A 17,587-nucleotide genomic window follows, 5' to 3' on the forward strand; every position below is an offset into this window, starting at 1 on the left:
GACAGCTGGCACCTAATAAACAGAAGAAAAAACATTCCATCTTCTTTCCTTCTGAAGTCCGCACTACTGGCTTTGCCCAAGATTAGACACATCAGCCATCATTACAGTAAAAAGAATATTTTAGAAGTTTAACATTTTTAAAACCAGTCTATTTAATTCCCTTCAAACAGTTATATGCCTACAGCACCTTTTGTATGAAGATATGTAGTACTTTCATGTATCAGCTGCTGTCCCTTTCTATTCAGGGAAACATGTATGAAGAATTGGAGTTTAATTAGCTTTATTGTAAAGATTGAGTCCAGAATCAGCTGATGGTGTTTCTCATTTAAAAAAAAAAAAAAAGTAAACCAAAATAAAACAACTGCCATAGACAGAAAAGACAAGCTGTGCTTTTCAAGATTCTAACCTCTAACACGCAGAAGTCAGTTTGCAGAAGTGGGGGCCGATCCAGGAGATGCATTTCTAATACAAGCACAAAACTACCTTTCCTGTGCTGCCACTACTTTTGCTACGAAGATCAGATAAACAGCAACATAGTCCTTAACATCTGTGTTCTTTGTTATAGGGTCAAGTTTGATAACATTTGCTCTTTTATGTCAACATTTCTGCTGCTAAAATAAGGCTGTGTGTGATACTTCTGCCCACCATAACAGTGAAGCAAGTTATTCAGCTCTTCAGATGAGAAGTGAGCGTTCAGACTGCAACTCATGATTTTTCAGCAGAAAGACATATTCCTGCAGTGCTGTGTTTGAGAGCCAGCCAGCCAGGGATGCAAGAACTTTGAGGTACCACTCAGAGCCAGTCCTCCCTTTTGGCGGCAAACACAGGAAGCTGTTTTATGACAGTTTTCTTTAAAGTTCCTCCAGTGAAGTTCAATTAAACCGGAGACATATCTACGATTGTTACTGATAAAATGTAGTTTTATTAAATTATAAATTCCGTAACAAAAACGAGACAGATCAAGAAAGACCTCAAAAACAAAACTACAAGGACTAGATGGCAAAGCCAGTGAAAAGGCCATGAAGAGTGTAAAGGTAAGAATTTGCAACAAAAGTTAACAGCATTTTTACATTTCCATTGAAGGAAGGTAAATGATTGCTCTTGTCTAGTAAAAACACATTTTAACTCCAAACTCACATCTATTTTCTCACATTAAATTAAGCATCCTGCTCACACCCAACATCTTGCCTGCTCCCACATTGCTTTAGTGTTCTTTTCATACATCAATCCATGCAGAAAGTAGTAAGACACTTAATGCAACAGTCAGATAATGAAGACAATTCAAGTTGTACAGTAGATACACATTGGCCAAAAAGGGATCGAGTATCTCCAAGGGGAAAATGCTACAAAATAAACACAAGACATTTTCAAGAAAACTGGGTATTGCTAAACAGCTTTCAAACCATTAGCAGGACAACCCAGTTTCCTACAGTTAGAGTCTTCCAGCTGAGACATGTTAAGAGACTTAAGTTAAACAGGCCAAAATCTGTTTCTCCCCTTCACCCCACCCTCCCACCAAACACACTCTAGGTTTGAGTGCAATGCCAACGTGGACAGAAAATTTACAGGTACAGGACTGAGTTTTTATTCGCATGGCTCTAGATTTAAACTTCAGTGACTGTGCACTGTCCATCTGGCCTTCTAGATCTTACGCTTGTGTTGACCACCCCGCCCCCTGCCACTGGTCTATCTGCTCCTGACTGGCTCGCATTCGCGTTCAAGTGTCTCTGCTGGACAGAGGACGGGCGTTGCTGAAGGTGGGCAGACACATCCTCGCTATCGCTGCTAGCATCCGATTCGGTCTCCTCCACAGAGGTGTCAGGGGCTGGCACCCTACCAGAAGATGATGATTCGTGGTCTTCTTCTCCCTCTCCCCTATGACTCCTTTCAGCCATACTGTCTGCATTTATTTGTAAGTGGGCAAAAGAGTTCTCGAGAGAATTGCTTGCATCAGGTGATGGCGTTGAAGGACTCACCAGCTGACCATCTAGTGAGGGCAGGGGCCTAGCAGAAATGGATGCTAGCGCCTGCACAGCTGCGGCCCCCGGAGCGGGCGTGCTGTCTGCGCCGTCAGCGGAGCTCTCTCTTGCCAGGTTGACAGTGTTAGCGTCACAGTCCAACCTCAGCCCAGCCACTCCCTTCTTTGGTATATCTATTATGTCCCGTTTTATTTTTCTGCGGCGTCCGTGCTCATTTCTCCTATACTGAACCATATTTTCAAGATCTGCTACGTACAAAAACCCAGCGATTAGCATTTCAGTGCTCTTTTTACCCTTGGAAAAGGCATCTTCCAGCTCTCTGCTGGTACGTTCATCATACTGCCACCAACCATTTCTACCTTCGTAGTACCAGGCATATTCTCCATTGCCTCTGCTTGCCGCTTTGAGTTCTTCTGGTGACAATAAGGTTGGCTTGTCAAGAAAATCCTCTGGAATCTCCTGCCGGCAGAGTGCACATCGTTTCCCAAGCCAAGAAGCTCCCTTCACACACAGATAGCAGAAAACGTGTTTACAAGGCAGACTTACTGGATGGACACACGTTTGCAGACAGATAGCACATTCGGGGACTGTCAGGGAAGGTGCTGCGTTAGCACACGACTCATTTGTCTTCCTGTTTGTGGGAAGCATGTTGATCGAATGATCTATTTCGCCACAGCCAGCCATCCTGCAGAGGATCAAAGATAGATTTAAATCAGTTTATTGCATCAACCTAAACCGGCACCTTACATGACCTTTGACCTCAACATCCACAGAATGAGATGCTTACCCTAAATTAAGGTAAGGTATCATTTTCGAAGCTCAGCTAAAAGAAACTGACAGGTTAACATTCTGCTTCCTGAGCTGACAGACTAAATTGAGTACTGGGAGAATTTCTTTTGCTAATCACCAATCTTTATCTGTTTCATTTTCATGCCAAGTTAGAAAACAAATTTTGGAATTTCCTCTGTTCTCTCTGAAGTAAGTGCTGGTTAATGAACCTCCAGCCAGCCAGTTACTGTGGAGCCTCCTCAGGAAATTTAAAGAAGCTACAATTCTTTCCTCAAGAGGTGATCTAGCTGCAAACATTGACCTTAAAACAGTCTCTCTTCACGGTATTGGTGATCATCCATTTGATTAAGGGATTGCCTGAACAGTACCTCAGGCTACGTTTCCACAGTGGAAAACACGTCTGGCAGCAGCACCCAGCTGAAGTATTCCCCCACTCGGTTTCTTAGTCCCTATGCACCACTGAACACCATCCCTCAGACTGGGCTCACAACAACCACAGTGCTGCAGAAAGAACCAGATTTGAAAACTAAGGTGGCTTTTTCAAAAGTTACCCTGTATTTCTTTTTCCTAACGACCAAGTGATATAGCTGAGTGCATCTCAAAAGCAATCGTTGCAGCCCAGCAGAAGGAGCAGTATATCACAGAAGACACACAACCAGGATTTGATTGGTTTGTGAAGTCACTGCCTCTGCCTTCTCTGGCCATATCTTATCTCTGTCATTAAAAATGATTTTTGTAGCAACTGTAAGAGAGCAGGGAATGCAAAACTGTGTCAATTTAGCATTGCGTAGGATTTCAGTAGTTGAAAAATTCTAGCCTAAATATGCAAATGCCTTGTCAACTACATTTTTGCCATGGCAATCTTCCACAGTCTGTTTCATGGTAATTTCCCTTTTATGTTCTTATTTATTAGCAATCAAAACCAAACACCAGGTATCAAATGAGGGAGAAGAATGGGCTTTGGGGGATGGGATCTAAAAAGGTGCCTTTTTCATTCAAATCCCCAAGGAACTTTGAGGCATAGGACTAACATTCAGCAAAACAGCCTTTCAGTGAAACTAGTCTTTGTTGTACAAGCAGCTACGAATAGTTAATGCAAAACTATCACAGGCATGTGGGCCAAAAGGGACCTTTAGAGGTCATGTAGTCCCATCTCCTGCTCCTCATGGCACTACCACCACTAGACCAGATCAGCTGTACTTTTGTCTAGCTGAGTTTTTTTGAAACCTGCAACGATGGAGATACCACAACCTCCCAACCTCCCCAGACAGCCTGTTCTAGTGTTAGAGACATTTCCAGCAGACTGCGTTACCTCAGGAGAAAATGCCTAGTGCTGCTGTAAAAGCCTTCACCGCTTTAAACATCTTATGAATACATGCTGGGATTAAAAAAACAAAACAAAACAAAAAGATTTAGGCTTTAGTATCTGTATTTAGCTTCACAGTAACATATAAGTGCTATTTACTTAAAAATGTATTTCTGTATGCTGTCTGTTCCCTTCTATCACTGTAATTTCCTCTTGGAAGACCAATGCCTCTTTAATCCCATTTTTTTTTATCAGATCATTCTTTTAAAAGCTCTATAGCTCAAATATTTTTTCCTAAAGTAGCACATAATTGTATCTACCTATGTTTCAGTTTCGTATCTGAATTTCTTTCTCTGAGATTAAAGACAAATCTGCATACCAGTTCTTAAATCAGCATGACAGATAGAGACACAGCATTACCTACCACCAGATAACTGTCTTTTTACTGTACAGTACACATCTATCTGAGAGATTCATGCTAACATTGTTGTGAACAAGTTGCTTTCTGGGAGTCTCACTCTTGAGGTTATATTTTGCAACAGATTTTCACACCAAAACTAGGGGTTTAGGGTGAGAAACTCATTAGAAAAAAGGGGGGAAGAAAAGCTATTGAGACTTCAGAATACCCACAAATACAACCCAACCAGTATCTCACAACAGAAGAGCTGAAAGAGAAATCCATGTATTGATTAATGTGCGCTAACCATGGCTGAAGTAAAGGATCTGAATTTTCAAGTGCTCCCACCCACAATGAGATACTATTGTGCAAAAAGGCATGGCAGTAGAGATTTTTACTTCCATGCTACAGTTTTACAAAAGGCTCCTTCTTCCTGAATACACTTTATAAGGTTATACTTTTCAGAGTCAAAGATTAAAACAACATGTAGATAAGTAACTTCTATACAAGTCACGTATCATAATTAAGATTTTGGAGGAGATTAAAATGCAATGCTGTGATTAAAAATGCAATGCATTTTGACATATCAAATTCCGATACCATGAGCTAACTTATTCATAACCTAAAAGCAGAGTGAAAGTTCTCACCTGTTCACCAAAAGCACAAAAATGCAAACAGCTGAACTGTGCTCAATAGGTCACCCATCAATGTGAGGGTTCTTTGACTCTTACTATATCAAGACAATAATGCAGGATATGAAAAAGGAGCAAATGCCTTATCTTTAAATTCCTATGTGATTTTTAATGCTCAGAGGAAAATGTGATGTGTAAAATGAATACAGCTGGAGGAATAAACCCTTATCTCTAAGCAAGCGCTACCCAGCAACATAAAACTCTTAAAAGATAAGCACAACTGCACTTGCATGTGCTCAGAATGCAGGACAATTATGCACTTCAAGATTCGTATCAACTAAACTGAGGCTGTCTCACTTTTTATTTTTAAAGGAAGATCCTAATTAATCCTTTTTTGTTTACCTTTTTAAGTATCAAATCTAGGTCGTAGAGAGTATTTATAAGCTGGTATGAGAACATACATGTAGATTCTCATTGAAAAAGTAATCCTTCAGAAAGGAGGAAAGACATCTAGGACTGCTATTCTGCTACATTATGGCTGTGGAAGCACTTCCATTGCAACTTCATGGTATTAAGAACTAAACAAAACTGACCGCAGAATATTTTTCCTGAAGTTAAGAGTAATATTTCATAACAACGTTTAATCAAAACAGACTTCATATTAGAACTGTTATCAAACAGTAAAGCTCTGGGTTTTGGAGGGTTGGGTTCCCTTAATTCACTTATGGCAACAGGGAAAATTACATTCTTGAATAGGGAGACTAAAAATTAATCAAACTGAAAGACAAGTTCTAAAAATTATTTTATCTGAAGTAGTTAGATCCTCAGTTCATGTATAAATAAGGGAAAAATAAGCATCTGAACACTGCATTTTAACATAAATACGGCCTAAAGCCAACCTAGAAGCAGCTAGTCCAAAATCTTGTCAGATCCCACCTCTCTATTATCCTTTTGTGGGGGTTTTTTGTTTGTTTTTTTTTTGTTTGTTTGTTTTTGTTTTTTTAATACTAAAACATATTTAATTTGTAAGCTTAGGATGCACAGCCTAGAGCACCTTCATCAACACACCAAGTATGGAAGAGGTGATGTACAAAATCTATATGAAAAAGCCCTGGGCCTTCTAGGACTCTACTGAAGAAAAAGTAAATTCCCACAAAAGCACCTCAAAACTGAGTAGTTTTTCAAACTCCAGGTCAAATTCTAGCTGCAACTAAGCAGTCTGTCAAGGAGATGACATGTATAAGTCCATTAACAAAACAAGAGCTTACTTTTTCTGAATAATTCCTACTGGAGCATGCCACAAGACTAAAATGTCCTCTCTTCAGATGTCTCCAGCTAGGATGGCAGGTCCTCTTTCCCAAGGCTGGCTCATTCCTTACTTGTCCTGCCCAATGGTACGCTACGGTGTTTCAGCTTCTCTGCAAACTAATGGAAAGCAAATAATATCACTATTACAATGTTGTAGTACAGAGGTATGAGCAAGCAAAATACAATGCCACAGTCCTGTTAGAGACAAGACATTACTATGCTTTCATTGACCTGATTTTCACAAAAAATATCATCAGAATTCTGTTTTATTTTTTTGCAATAATCAATTTTAGCCCACAGCTTTGATGTTAATTATTTTGATGTCTGACTTAAGCAAAGTATCTTTTTCTAAAGTATTACAAAAGGCAATTATCTTTAACTATAAGTTAATGGCTCATTTCCATAAAGTGACCACGTACACAAAAGGAGAAACCAAAATTAGGAGCATGTTATGCATATGCAAATTTAACCTCTAATAAATGACTCCTTATATTCAGAGAGTTTAAAAAGCCACAACACCTTCCTAAACCTGTTTATAAAACCATCCATATCATATCGTTCCAAAGGACTACCTGGGCTTGTATCTTGTCTCTTAACAGGGGCTAGTGTCAGATGTTTGAGGAGAAAACAGTGCATGCAAACAGCTGATTTCCCTTAGGTCCTCTCCATATTTCAAGAAGTCTGTAGCTCAGAGCCTTGCATCCTTGTCCCCTTTTTCAGAGTTCACATGCATTCATTTCATGAATGAACCTCAGAACTCTTCAGCACATTTTTTTCTTAATGAGTCTACATATGTATGTCCTCATACTAGCTTATAAACAAACTCTATGACCTAGATTTGATGCTTACCAAGGTAAACAAAAAAAGGATTAATTAGGACCTTCCTTTATTTCTTGAGAAAGTGCTGTGAGGTTCATTCATGTAATGAACGCGTGTGGTCTCTGAAAAAGGGGACAAAGACACAACTCAGCCTCCACACCTCTGAGGTAATATACCTCTCTCCAGGCTAGCAGGTAATGTCAGTCACAATACATTTTATGTATGTCACCAACCAGAATCTGAGCTAAGCCATTTCACAAATACATAATAATCACTGGAAACCAGTGAGTGTCTAACAAATACCTAAATAACTCTACCATAGGGAAGCAGGAATCTGCAAACTCAGAGAAGGCAGGAGGACCATCAAGATTTCACTGTTGCATCCTCACACCCTAACCAGGAAGGTCTTGGCCTAAAATAGTCACCCTTAGTTACAGAAAGTAGTTGGGAATCCTCTGTAAAAAGACTGATGAGCCATAGGGTTATATCTTCTTTCTGGGCTGTAGCTTTCAAGATGATTTTTAAGCATTTTGAACCACAATTTCCAGTTGCTGCAAAATACAGGAATGATCTGATGCAGACCCAAGAATGTCACATCTTGGATTTCAATTTGCTCAAGGAAAGAATCATTTCAGTATAAATACAGTGCAGATCAGACATGTACAGAGTCGAGTAAAGTCAAGGAGTGGTAAGTCCCTTGAAAGAACATGGAGCATTTAGTATTATAGTATTCTGTGTTATAGTCCTTCATCAAAGGATTGAACATTTATCATTAACAACATCAGAGTGAAACGTTCAGAGAACTTCAGTATAAGACACATTACTCAACTATGTTATTTTCTTTATAGCTGAGCTCCAAGTAACATTCTGTGCAGCTATTTTTAGAAAGAGCTCCTGAGGAAAAATGCGAAAATTAACAAGCCTATCCACACCTTTTCTCCCCTCATGGTTCTAGCAGCTTCCCCTTTCTTCACACATCAATCTCAAACCAAGAGCTGCAATTGCATTAAAATTTTGGCTCTACTAATCCACTCAGACAAGATACTATGTTTGCTACGATCAAAGGGACAGTTGCAACACGCTTGATGCTGTGGGTGTGGTGTTCAGGTCTTCATCTTAGGAGCTGGCTTTCTGTTACTTCTGTAGGTAGCACTGAAGCCTTTTATCTACTACCTCTCGCAATCCACTATTAGAGGTGGCACATCATAAACCCAGATCTTACGTGGAGATGGGAGAAAAAGGTTGGGTCAGTTCTGACAGATTTCTTAGGAAATAAAAAAATATATGCACATATCCAAGGTATGTAATTATACCTAGAAGAATCCAATTAGGGCATAATTATAGGATTATGGTAAGGCAACTTTCTAATTGCTGCATAGCTTTTAAAAAGAACTAGTTCACAAACTGACTTCATGTAACCTCTATATTTCGTGACATTGTTATTTATTTAATAAGCTAGTCTTGAAAATCTTACTAAACGGGATAAAAGACACTTGTGGTAACTTACACACACACCCTTTCCTGGATGATGATGACTCCTTTAAAGTCAAGTGGGTAAGGGCCATGTTCTAAACTTAGCAATTAATCTTCTATGCTAGCAAAGCACGTAGTATGAGGAGTTACGCTATCTGCAGCAACCTGCAAGAATCCCTTCCTTCTGCACACTCATTAAATCCATGCATCCTATCACACACTGATTTTGAGACTTTCATTCAAGATGCAACAGATAAAAGGACAACCCCACTGACCAGGAAAAAGAATTTAAACTGGGCAACATCCCCGCCCAAACTGAGGCTCAGCCACCATTTAACCGCTCTCTCTGTCCCCTTGAAAGTCTCCCAGGATGCTGGCTGGGAGAAGTCACATCTGCTTCTTCCACCCAACTTTAAGACACTGACGTAGTGGACTTCCTACCAGACCGACCTCCCAAAAATGATTTCAAGTTCTCCTTAAGAAAAATTTCAAGCTTTTACTAGACCAAGATGGAATGAAATAATTTCTTGTTCCCAGTGGATTCCCAGCAAACTATCAGACCAAACACAATTTTTTCCACTTTTCCACTTCTTTGGAGAAGACAGTAACTTACATATTTAAGAAGCCAGCTCTAGATGTCGATGAAGTGTTACCTACATTCTTAAGAAGTCTTTTCTGTAACTAAAAGCTTAGCTTTTTTAAAACAAACAAGCATAAATCATTGATAAATTCAACTAACACCAGCTCCTAACCAAACCAGCCAAAGACTATTATTTGAGTCCTACCCCAAATGACACATGATCTCACAAATTCTGCAGCTCTGTACACATTACTCTAAAATATCTATCACAAATTCACCATTCCCCCCCTCCCCGCCATAGGTTGAAAACTCAACCGCTACAGCATTACTTCAAAAGAGTAAATATTCTTCTGCAATTAAATACTTGGGATTTTTCCATCAAGCTCCCTAACTCGTAGCTCAGTTATTGGGGGAGGGGGGAGGAGGGGAAAAAGCATCACAGATTTCTGCCCTTCCCTACAAGCCACCACAAACCAAACGCTGTGGGAAAAAAGAAGGAAGGTGGCTGGCTTTTTAAATAGGAAAAATCACTCTCCTGTCTGAAGGTCCGCTACTGTCAGTATAGTATTGGCTCAAGGTACTGAGCCTATTGGGTATTTTTTTAAACTGTCCCTGGCACTGGATAGCACAACAGATAAATAACCTCACTGTTTCCTGTTAACCTACTTTTCTGTATCTGTTTCTTAAATTTAGAATATCTTCAGGAATTGCCAAATGCAATGAGGCTTCAAGTTGCCTGTCATTCCTTATCCTTTGCTATTGCACATTTATAAAAAAAACGAACCCGTATATGTACATTTGGAACTGAAGCACAGAAAAATAGTCGAGTACAGAACAGTCAACCATTTCAGTATTGAACTGCTACATATTAATTCAAAATGAGGTTCTTCTCCTGTGCTACAACTGGAGCGCTGAATTTGAATTTTGAGCATACATCCCATTTCAATTTATTTAACAGAGCAAAATGTTAGTTTTTCACACAAATAAAATGATATTGTGTGGAAAATGAAGCAGAAACTGGTTCATCTGAAGTTATCAATGTTAGAAACAGAAAGTAAGTACAGGAACATCTCTTCATATATATATAGACTTGATTAGCATGCACAGAAGAGAGGAAAAAAAAAAAATCGATTTCAACAAAAAGGCTTTTCCCCCACCAATTCCAGCAGTCTGCTCTTCGATAGCCTTTAAAAATACTGCACTTCCAGCTCTCTAAATAAACGACAGTTCAATTAGATCTAAATTGATGCAGTATATTTTGAAGGAAACAAGAAGAACAGAACTTTTCCTTTCACTCAGTACAGATTCTGCATTATAGCAATTGAAACAATTGGTACTTTGATTCGCTTGGAAAGAAACCACGGTATTAACCACACAAGACTATAAAGCACGTTCTTGCAAACATTCAATATTTAAGATTCACTCAAAATGACCAAATCAATATTCAGATTTCACTGTGTCTTCAATACTATTACAAACTGTAATTTTTGGTAGTGCATTTTCAGAGATGCTTTAAGAACTATTTTTAAATAGCCCGCTGTCCGCAGGCAGCAGCTAACAAAGTCACAGGACCGTATTTTTAGCGTTACAATCTGACAAAAGCAGAGCTCTACTCCCTGTAATTACTGAGTGTATGCTCGCATACTACACCTCCAGTAACAAAACCTACAGCATTTCTAGTTTATATCACTGAAAATTTATACTAGGATTTTAAACCCCCACACCTTTATTTGGTTTTAACTATTTCACCATTCTGATTATCGGTTTGTTGCTGGTTGGGTTTTTTTGTATGAAAAACTCGTATTTACTAAATACTTTGTAATAATTTTTCAGTGGTGGCAATATGTACTGCACCAAAAGCCGGACCTATTTCCGTGTCCCATTTTACCGTGCTGAAGGGACACAATCCCAACACTTGAGCCGAAGCCACTGAGCACAAAGAAACACAAGCACTTCCATGAAAACAAACAAACAAACCAAACAACACCAAAAACCACCAGTTACTTCTTTTTACGTGCTTTGCTCTGCGCTCCCGTGCCTGCCTGTAGGACTGCCCTGCCAGGCTGACACCGCTCCTTACCAGCCACCAAAGTGACATTTTGAAAGGCAAGTGACAACCCGCAGGGACTCCTTTTGAAGCATCTCAGCACACCGGTGCGAGAACCACGTCTCCTCGGGGGACTCCGCCACGCGTGACGAGGCCACAGCGAACGCTCCTGACCTATTTCACCACACAACGCAACGAAACCCGGAGATGCGGGCCCCGGCCCGCCGCACCGCCCGCACCCTCCTTCCGCACGGGACGCCGCCTCTCTCGGAGGCGAAGCCCCGCCGGCAGCAGGAGGGACCCGGGCCCGGCCGAGGGGACCCGGCGGGGACGGGCAGGCTCGCCCCGGAGCCCGGTCCCGGCTCTCCCCTCCCAGCACGGCGGGGGCGGGGGCCGGGCCTGCCCGCTGGGGCAGCGGGGCGGCCGGCAGCGCCCTGCGCCGCCGCGGCCCCGACACCGTCACGTGACCCCGCGGGCGGGGCGGCGGTGGGTGATTCCCCCCAGCCGCCGCCGCCGCCAAAACAATAACGGGCACCCGGCCGTCCGCTGGGCCTGCCGCCCCTCAGCGCGGCCGAGGCGCCGCGGCAGGACTGCTCCGCGCCCCGCCGCTCGCCGGCCTTTTGTTCTGGGCACCCACCCGCACGGTGAGGCCTCCGCTCCCCACCGCCGCCACAGCCGGCGGAGGAGGAGGAGGTGGGGGGCAGCCTCGGGCGGCGGCGGAAGAGGGGCGCTGCTGGAGCGACCGTTGGTGGCGGCCTCCTCTTCCTCCTCCTACCATCCCCTTTCCTCCCCGGCGGCGCCGCCATAGTCCCCGCCGCTCAGCACTCACCCGCCGGACCGGCCGGCTCGCACCGCTCCGCCCGCACCTGCCGCCTCCTTCGGCCCCGCCGCCGGGACAGCGGGACGCGCCGACGTCACGCGCGGGACGGAACGTTTGGGGCGGGGGGGGGCCGAACGCGCCACTGTGACGCGGCGGAGGGGGTGGGGTGAGTTCACCGCGGGGAGGGCCGCGCGCGCGCGGGTGTGACGCCGCTGCGTGACGTCGCCTCGCGCCGTCCCGTCCTCGCGGCTGCGCTGCCGCTGCCGCCATGGCGCCGGGGACTGCAGTGCCTAGGCTAGCGGGGAGGGGGCGGCGCCCGGGCGGCTGCAGCCCCGGCCCCTCCGAGCAGCCCGTGGTGGTGGGGCTGGCGAGGTGCCTGGGACTGGGGGGAGCACCGCGCCCGGCCCAGCCCGGCCTTCCCGGGGCCCCTGCTCAGGTAGAAGCCCCCTCCCTCGGAGAGCAAAGGTGTGGAAGGGTGGGAGCTCCTCAGCACAGGAAAGACATGGACCTGTTGGAGCAAGTCCAGCGGAGGGCCACGAAAATGATCAGCGGGCTGGAGCACCTCTCCTATGAGGACAGGCTGAGAGAGTTGGGGTTGTTCAGCCTGGAGAAGAGAAGGCTCCGGGGAGACCTTATTGCAGCCTTCAGTACCTAAAGGGGGCCTAGAGGAAGGATGGAGAGGGACTTTTTACAAGGGCAGGTAGTGATAGGATGAGGGGTAATGACTTCAAACTGGAAGAGGGTAGACTTAGATATCGGGAAGAAATTTATCACAATGAGGGTGCTGAGGCACTGGAACAGGTTGCCCAGAGAGGTGGTAGATGCCCCATCCCTGGAAGTGTTCAAGGCCAGGCTGGATGGGGCTTTGAGCAGCCTGGTCTAGTGGGAGGTGTCCCTGCCCATGGCAGGGAATTTGTAACTAGATGATCTTTAGGGTCCCTTCCAACGTAGACCACTCTATGGGTCTATGATTTCCTGGAGCTTTCTGCATAGAAAGTAGACGGGCATGCTTCCTTGAGGTTTGTCAATTGTCATGGCATTGGTGACCCAGGCAGGTGACAGGGCTGGGGGAAAATGAACTGGCACAGCTCCATTACGCTTGATTGAAGGCGGATTGCAGGTGTAACTGCCCACCAATGAGCCCAGAGAGTAGAACCAGCAGGAGACAAGAAGGGTTGCCGGCCTTTCCAGGAGCACATCTTGTGGCTCATTTGCTGGAAGATTTTAACGGCGTGGCAGCCTGGCAAAGTCACTGCTCCAACTTAACCAGGCCAGTGACTTGTGCCACTGTACGCTGCCCAGCTGTGTTTGGGTGGCTGGTGGAGGGCTGGTTGCTTCAGTGGCCTCCCACAGGTGGAGACGGACCTGGGCACGACCCAGGTGTAGCTGCAGGGGCTCGTACTGTCCCAAAGCTGATCTGCTCTCTTTGAGATGGGGTGCGGGGAGGAGGCTTGTGTTGCCCGCTGTTGTCAGAAACAATTGAAAAGTCTGCTGTATTAATTCTTGAATAAACCAGGGTGGGAAACAATAATCCATGCGTCATTTAAGATGGAATGATAATCATTTAGATGGGGGAAGAGGGGCTGTGTGTCTGGGTACTCATTGCACATCAATGGAAAACAAAATGTTTCAACATGACTAAACGTGCAAATTGTCTAGTCAAGGGCTTGATAGACCTAGAGGTCCTGTTGTCTGCTCTTCTTGGTATTTTAACACCCAGAAATCACGAGCATCAGAGAACATTAAAGATCAAAAATCTATGAATACTAAAATCTAAATGTGAACAGGAATACTAAAACAAATGCATTTGGTTAAACCACTGACTTTTTCTAAAAAATCTAGAAGAGCCTACCCGTAATTAGCACTGGTTTTAACAAATGTGACATGATGGCATCCAAGGACAAACATTTACATGGCAACCTCTACGGCTATTTAAAGAGATTTGTGTGAGGCTGAGTCAAAGAATAGAGATTAGAGAAAAGGAAAGGTCCCTTACTGTCAGTGTGTGTTCAGCAACAATAGGCTTAATCCTTTACTGAACCAGACCTTGATCCTGTTGAAGCTATTGAGGCCAAATTCCTGTCGGTTTTGGTTAGAATCTGACCTAAAAAAAGAAAGCAGGCCTGGGCTCTTAAGAGATCTAAAGAGTTCATGCAAAGCTACTCTCAGTGTGTGCAGCTTCGTAATAGAAGCAGCACATTGGAAAACTGTTCTTTGTAAAAAAAGAAGTCCATGGCTGTGTTTGGACAGGTTTGTGATTGTTCACTGTAGCTGCAGGTCAACTGAGAAAATGCACTAGAGAAGGCAAGATTTTATTCTACACTCCATGAGTTACGGAGCAAACACGGCAGTTAAAGGGAATATCAGACAGTGCCAAAGCTAGTAACCAAGGGATTAAATGGATTGCACCTTACTGGACTAAAGAAATAAGGAGCAAAAGGTATCTAGTTGAATAGATTGGAATAAGGGGATCAGAAATTATCGGCCTAAATTCTAGTAAGATTATACCTTCTAAAATGTTACCTACACTATTATCAATCCTTATTACCAGCTCTTATTTCAGTCAGAATGTGTATTATTTACATATCTCTTTTTTGTTTGTTTGTTTCTATTTTTGGCATGAATCCATCTATTCCAGCAATGGCTTCCTTGACACTTACTAGTTTATACCTTTCTGTTATAATTGAAACCACCTCATTTATAACTTTTCTACCTCTGCTTATTTTACAGTTCTGTTCTCTCCCATGTTTTTCCTTGTTTGTTTTTACTGTTGTCTACAATGTCATCAATCTGTAATGTATGTCTGATGCTTGCCACTAAATTATTAATGAATATAGTGGATTGAAAAGTAAAGAATCACCAGACTAATCCTTAAAAGACACTGCTTTCCCTGTTAAGTGTCTACAGTCCCACCATTAATATTTTGCTGATGCTTTGACAATGGAGAACTATTAATCCATATTTCAGTGATTCTATTTATAAAACACTTTTTCTGCTTCTTCAAGTGTATGTGATACTATATAAACCTTTGCAGATATGCCAATGTCTTATATTCACCAAGAGCTCAATCTTGGCGCAGTTAAGGAGAGTGGGGAGAAAACCAGTTCCCTTCTGCTGTGCTTTTGAGTCAGTTTATGTCATAGCAGTTTGGGGACTTAGTGTGGAGACCCTCAGAATGGCTGCAGGTTATGCTAGCAGTAAAGGGGTGGATGACAAGTGGTATCATGCTCCTGCTTTCCACACTCCTGCACCTTCAGCAGACTCTCTGTACTGAACAGAGAAGGTGTAGAGTAAGCAATGCGTCCCTCGAGTGTACGTGTACCCTTGGTTCTTCTGTGCTGGCAGCCAGAGGAGGGGATGCAAGTTGATTTACAAAATGTAAATAAATATATTAAACACAAATCCCGATTGTGTTCCAGTGGCACATTTCTTCCATGAACGCCTGTTGCTTATCACTCACTGTGTTCCTTTTCTCTAAGCTGCTGTAGAATGCAGGATTCACATCTGACACTACCAGATGTCCCCGCTCATTGCAGGGGAGGTTGGAGTAAGTGACCTTTAAAGATCCCTTCCAACCCAAACTCTTCTATGATTCTGTTCTATGATTCTGTGATTTTCATTAGTGATAATTTTTTTACCGTCATTGAAGACTGAGTAAGATTCACAATTTTTCCAGAATTATTTATTTTTTTTAAAATGATGCTTATAGTTTTTACAGTCCGTGACACAAGCTTGTCCCTTGTGCTTCAAGTGTTTTGAGTTTGAGCATGCTAACAGCACAGAGCAGCCTGACAGCCAGTTGGGCTAGCCAGGGACTTCTCTGGCAGTGGGCAACCAACATCAGGCTGCCTCCATCAGTCTCTGGCCCTGGCAGTCCTGGCAAAGAGTGTGAGAGCAGTGCCCAAGACGGTGTCACTGAGACAAAATGACATCCCTTGAAATGCTATTGCAGTTGTTCTGGTGATGTACAAAAGGCAAGTTGATCGACGGGAGTCCAAAGCCTGGTCTTGGGTTTGCAAGTGGCTTTTCATTTTGACTAGCTGGAAACTGTCGAGGTTCGTTGTCTGTCTTAGCAGTCTGCACTTATGGTCCCGCTGTGCTGTAGCTGAACTGATTTCTAGTCACTAATTGTAGATTCAGAACAAAGTATTAAAGCCTGAATTGGCGTCTGAAAGTCCAGCTACTGTACCTCATATAATTTCTGTATTTTGCTTACATAATCTGGATACGTAGCGACCTCTGCCAAATAAGCTGTTACTTAACAGTTTTGGAAGGATTGTGTTGGTTAGTCATAAGAACAATCTCATTTTGCTCTAAAAACAGAAAAGTCGAACCATGCTGAGGAAGGGAAGTGGGAGAAGGGGAGCTGAAGGCGAGTTCTCTTTCTCAGTTCTCTCAATCTGTGACTTTCGCTGGATCTGTACCCATTCTGTCTGTGAACTCCCAGGGAGAGATCCTGATTGTTTTGCTTTCATTTAGTGGCAGTAAAAAATTCCACACAGCATACAAAACAAATTTATTTTATTGCCCCAGTTGGCAGGCAAGGTAAAATTTTCTTCCACCAATAAGTAAACATTGACTTTTTCCATTATCCCAGCTGTCAGAATCATATCACAGTGTATGTTGCTGTTGAACTGAAATCATCCATATGGCGATGCAGACGAGCAGAAAAAAACACACTGCAAAAAAAGTTACTGCCTTACAATACAGCGTGTTTAAATCCTTTAGTTTTCCAGGCAGAGAGTTTCCAGGATTAAAGCCTACTTTTCCCATTCGCGAATCTTGTGCCTTAGTGTCAAGATCATTAAGATCTTTCTCTTTGACTTCCTCCCCATCAACAGGGAATATTAACCTCGTATTATAAAAAAAATAAAATCATTATTTTGGACCTTCAAAATCATGAAGTTTACAAAAATTACAAGGTTAGATTTTGGGTTTCTTTTGAATTTTTCCTAGAGTTTTACATCTGTAGGACTTAGGATAACTTATAACTACAGACAAAATGCAGTTCTGTAGCTATAAGGTAGACTTTATTTTAACTTTATTGAAGCTGAGGTTCTTGTATAATCATACATCTTGTATAATCATACATCTACAAGAGATTAAATCTTGAAAACTGGCCAGAGTCACAAGATTCTTGGTAGATGGAAAATCTGTTAATTGCAGAGAGGAGATGGCACACTCAGGACTACATTTTACTTTAGTGGAAGGAAAGCAAAATATTAAAAACATGTTGGTGCCATCTTCATCTTTCATTTAAAGAATAATGAATTAGAAATTGCAGTTTCCTTTTGTATCACTAGATGGTATATGGTAGCTGTAGGGAAGCTGAGCGCTTCAAAAAAGTTTTTGATAGAGCGTAGGTGCTGCTGTTTCTCCCGATCCAGCTGTTGCACTGACCAGACTCCTGGCTTAGAGAGGACATGCGTGCAAAGCT

The 17,587-nt window shown here is 42.9% G+C and overlaps 1 protein-coding gene across 4 annotated transcripts; it reads right to left on the reverse strand.

The window, feature by feature from the left end:
• Positions 1 to 894: 894 nt before the first annotated feature.
• RNF146 (ring finger protein 146) lies at positions 895 to 12,283 on the reverse strand. Of its 4 annotated transcripts, none has more exons than XM_074580786.1 (3): positions 12,160 to 12,283; positions 6,372 to 6,528; positions 895 to 2,664 (listed from the first exon to the last, which is right to left on the reverse strand). In XM_074580786.1, the coding sequence occupies exon 3, from the start codon at positions 2,661 to 2,663 to the stop codon at positions 1,605 to 1,607; it is 1,059 nt and encodes a 352-aa protein (XP_074436887.1). In that variant the 5' UTR covers position 2,664; positions 6,372 to 6,528; positions 12,160 to 12,283; the 3' UTR covers positions 895 to 1,604. The 4 variants fall into 4 exon arrangements, with proteins under 4 accessions (XP_074436887.1, XP_074436889.1, XP_074436888.1 ...); XM_074580788.1 differs by having other exon boundaries at positions 11,968 to 12,227; XM_074580787.1 differs by lacking the exon at positions 12,160 to 12,283 and adding an exon at positions 11,364 to 11,709.
• Positions 12,284 to 17,587: the final 5,304 nt, after the last annotated feature.

This window comes from Larus michahellis, chromosome 3 (genome assembly GCF_964199755.1).
Source record: "Larus michahellis chromosome 3, bLarMic1.1, whole genome shotgun sequence".
Lineage (NCBI taxonomy): Eukaryota > Metazoa > Chordata > Aves > Charadriiformes > Laridae > Larus > Larus michahellis.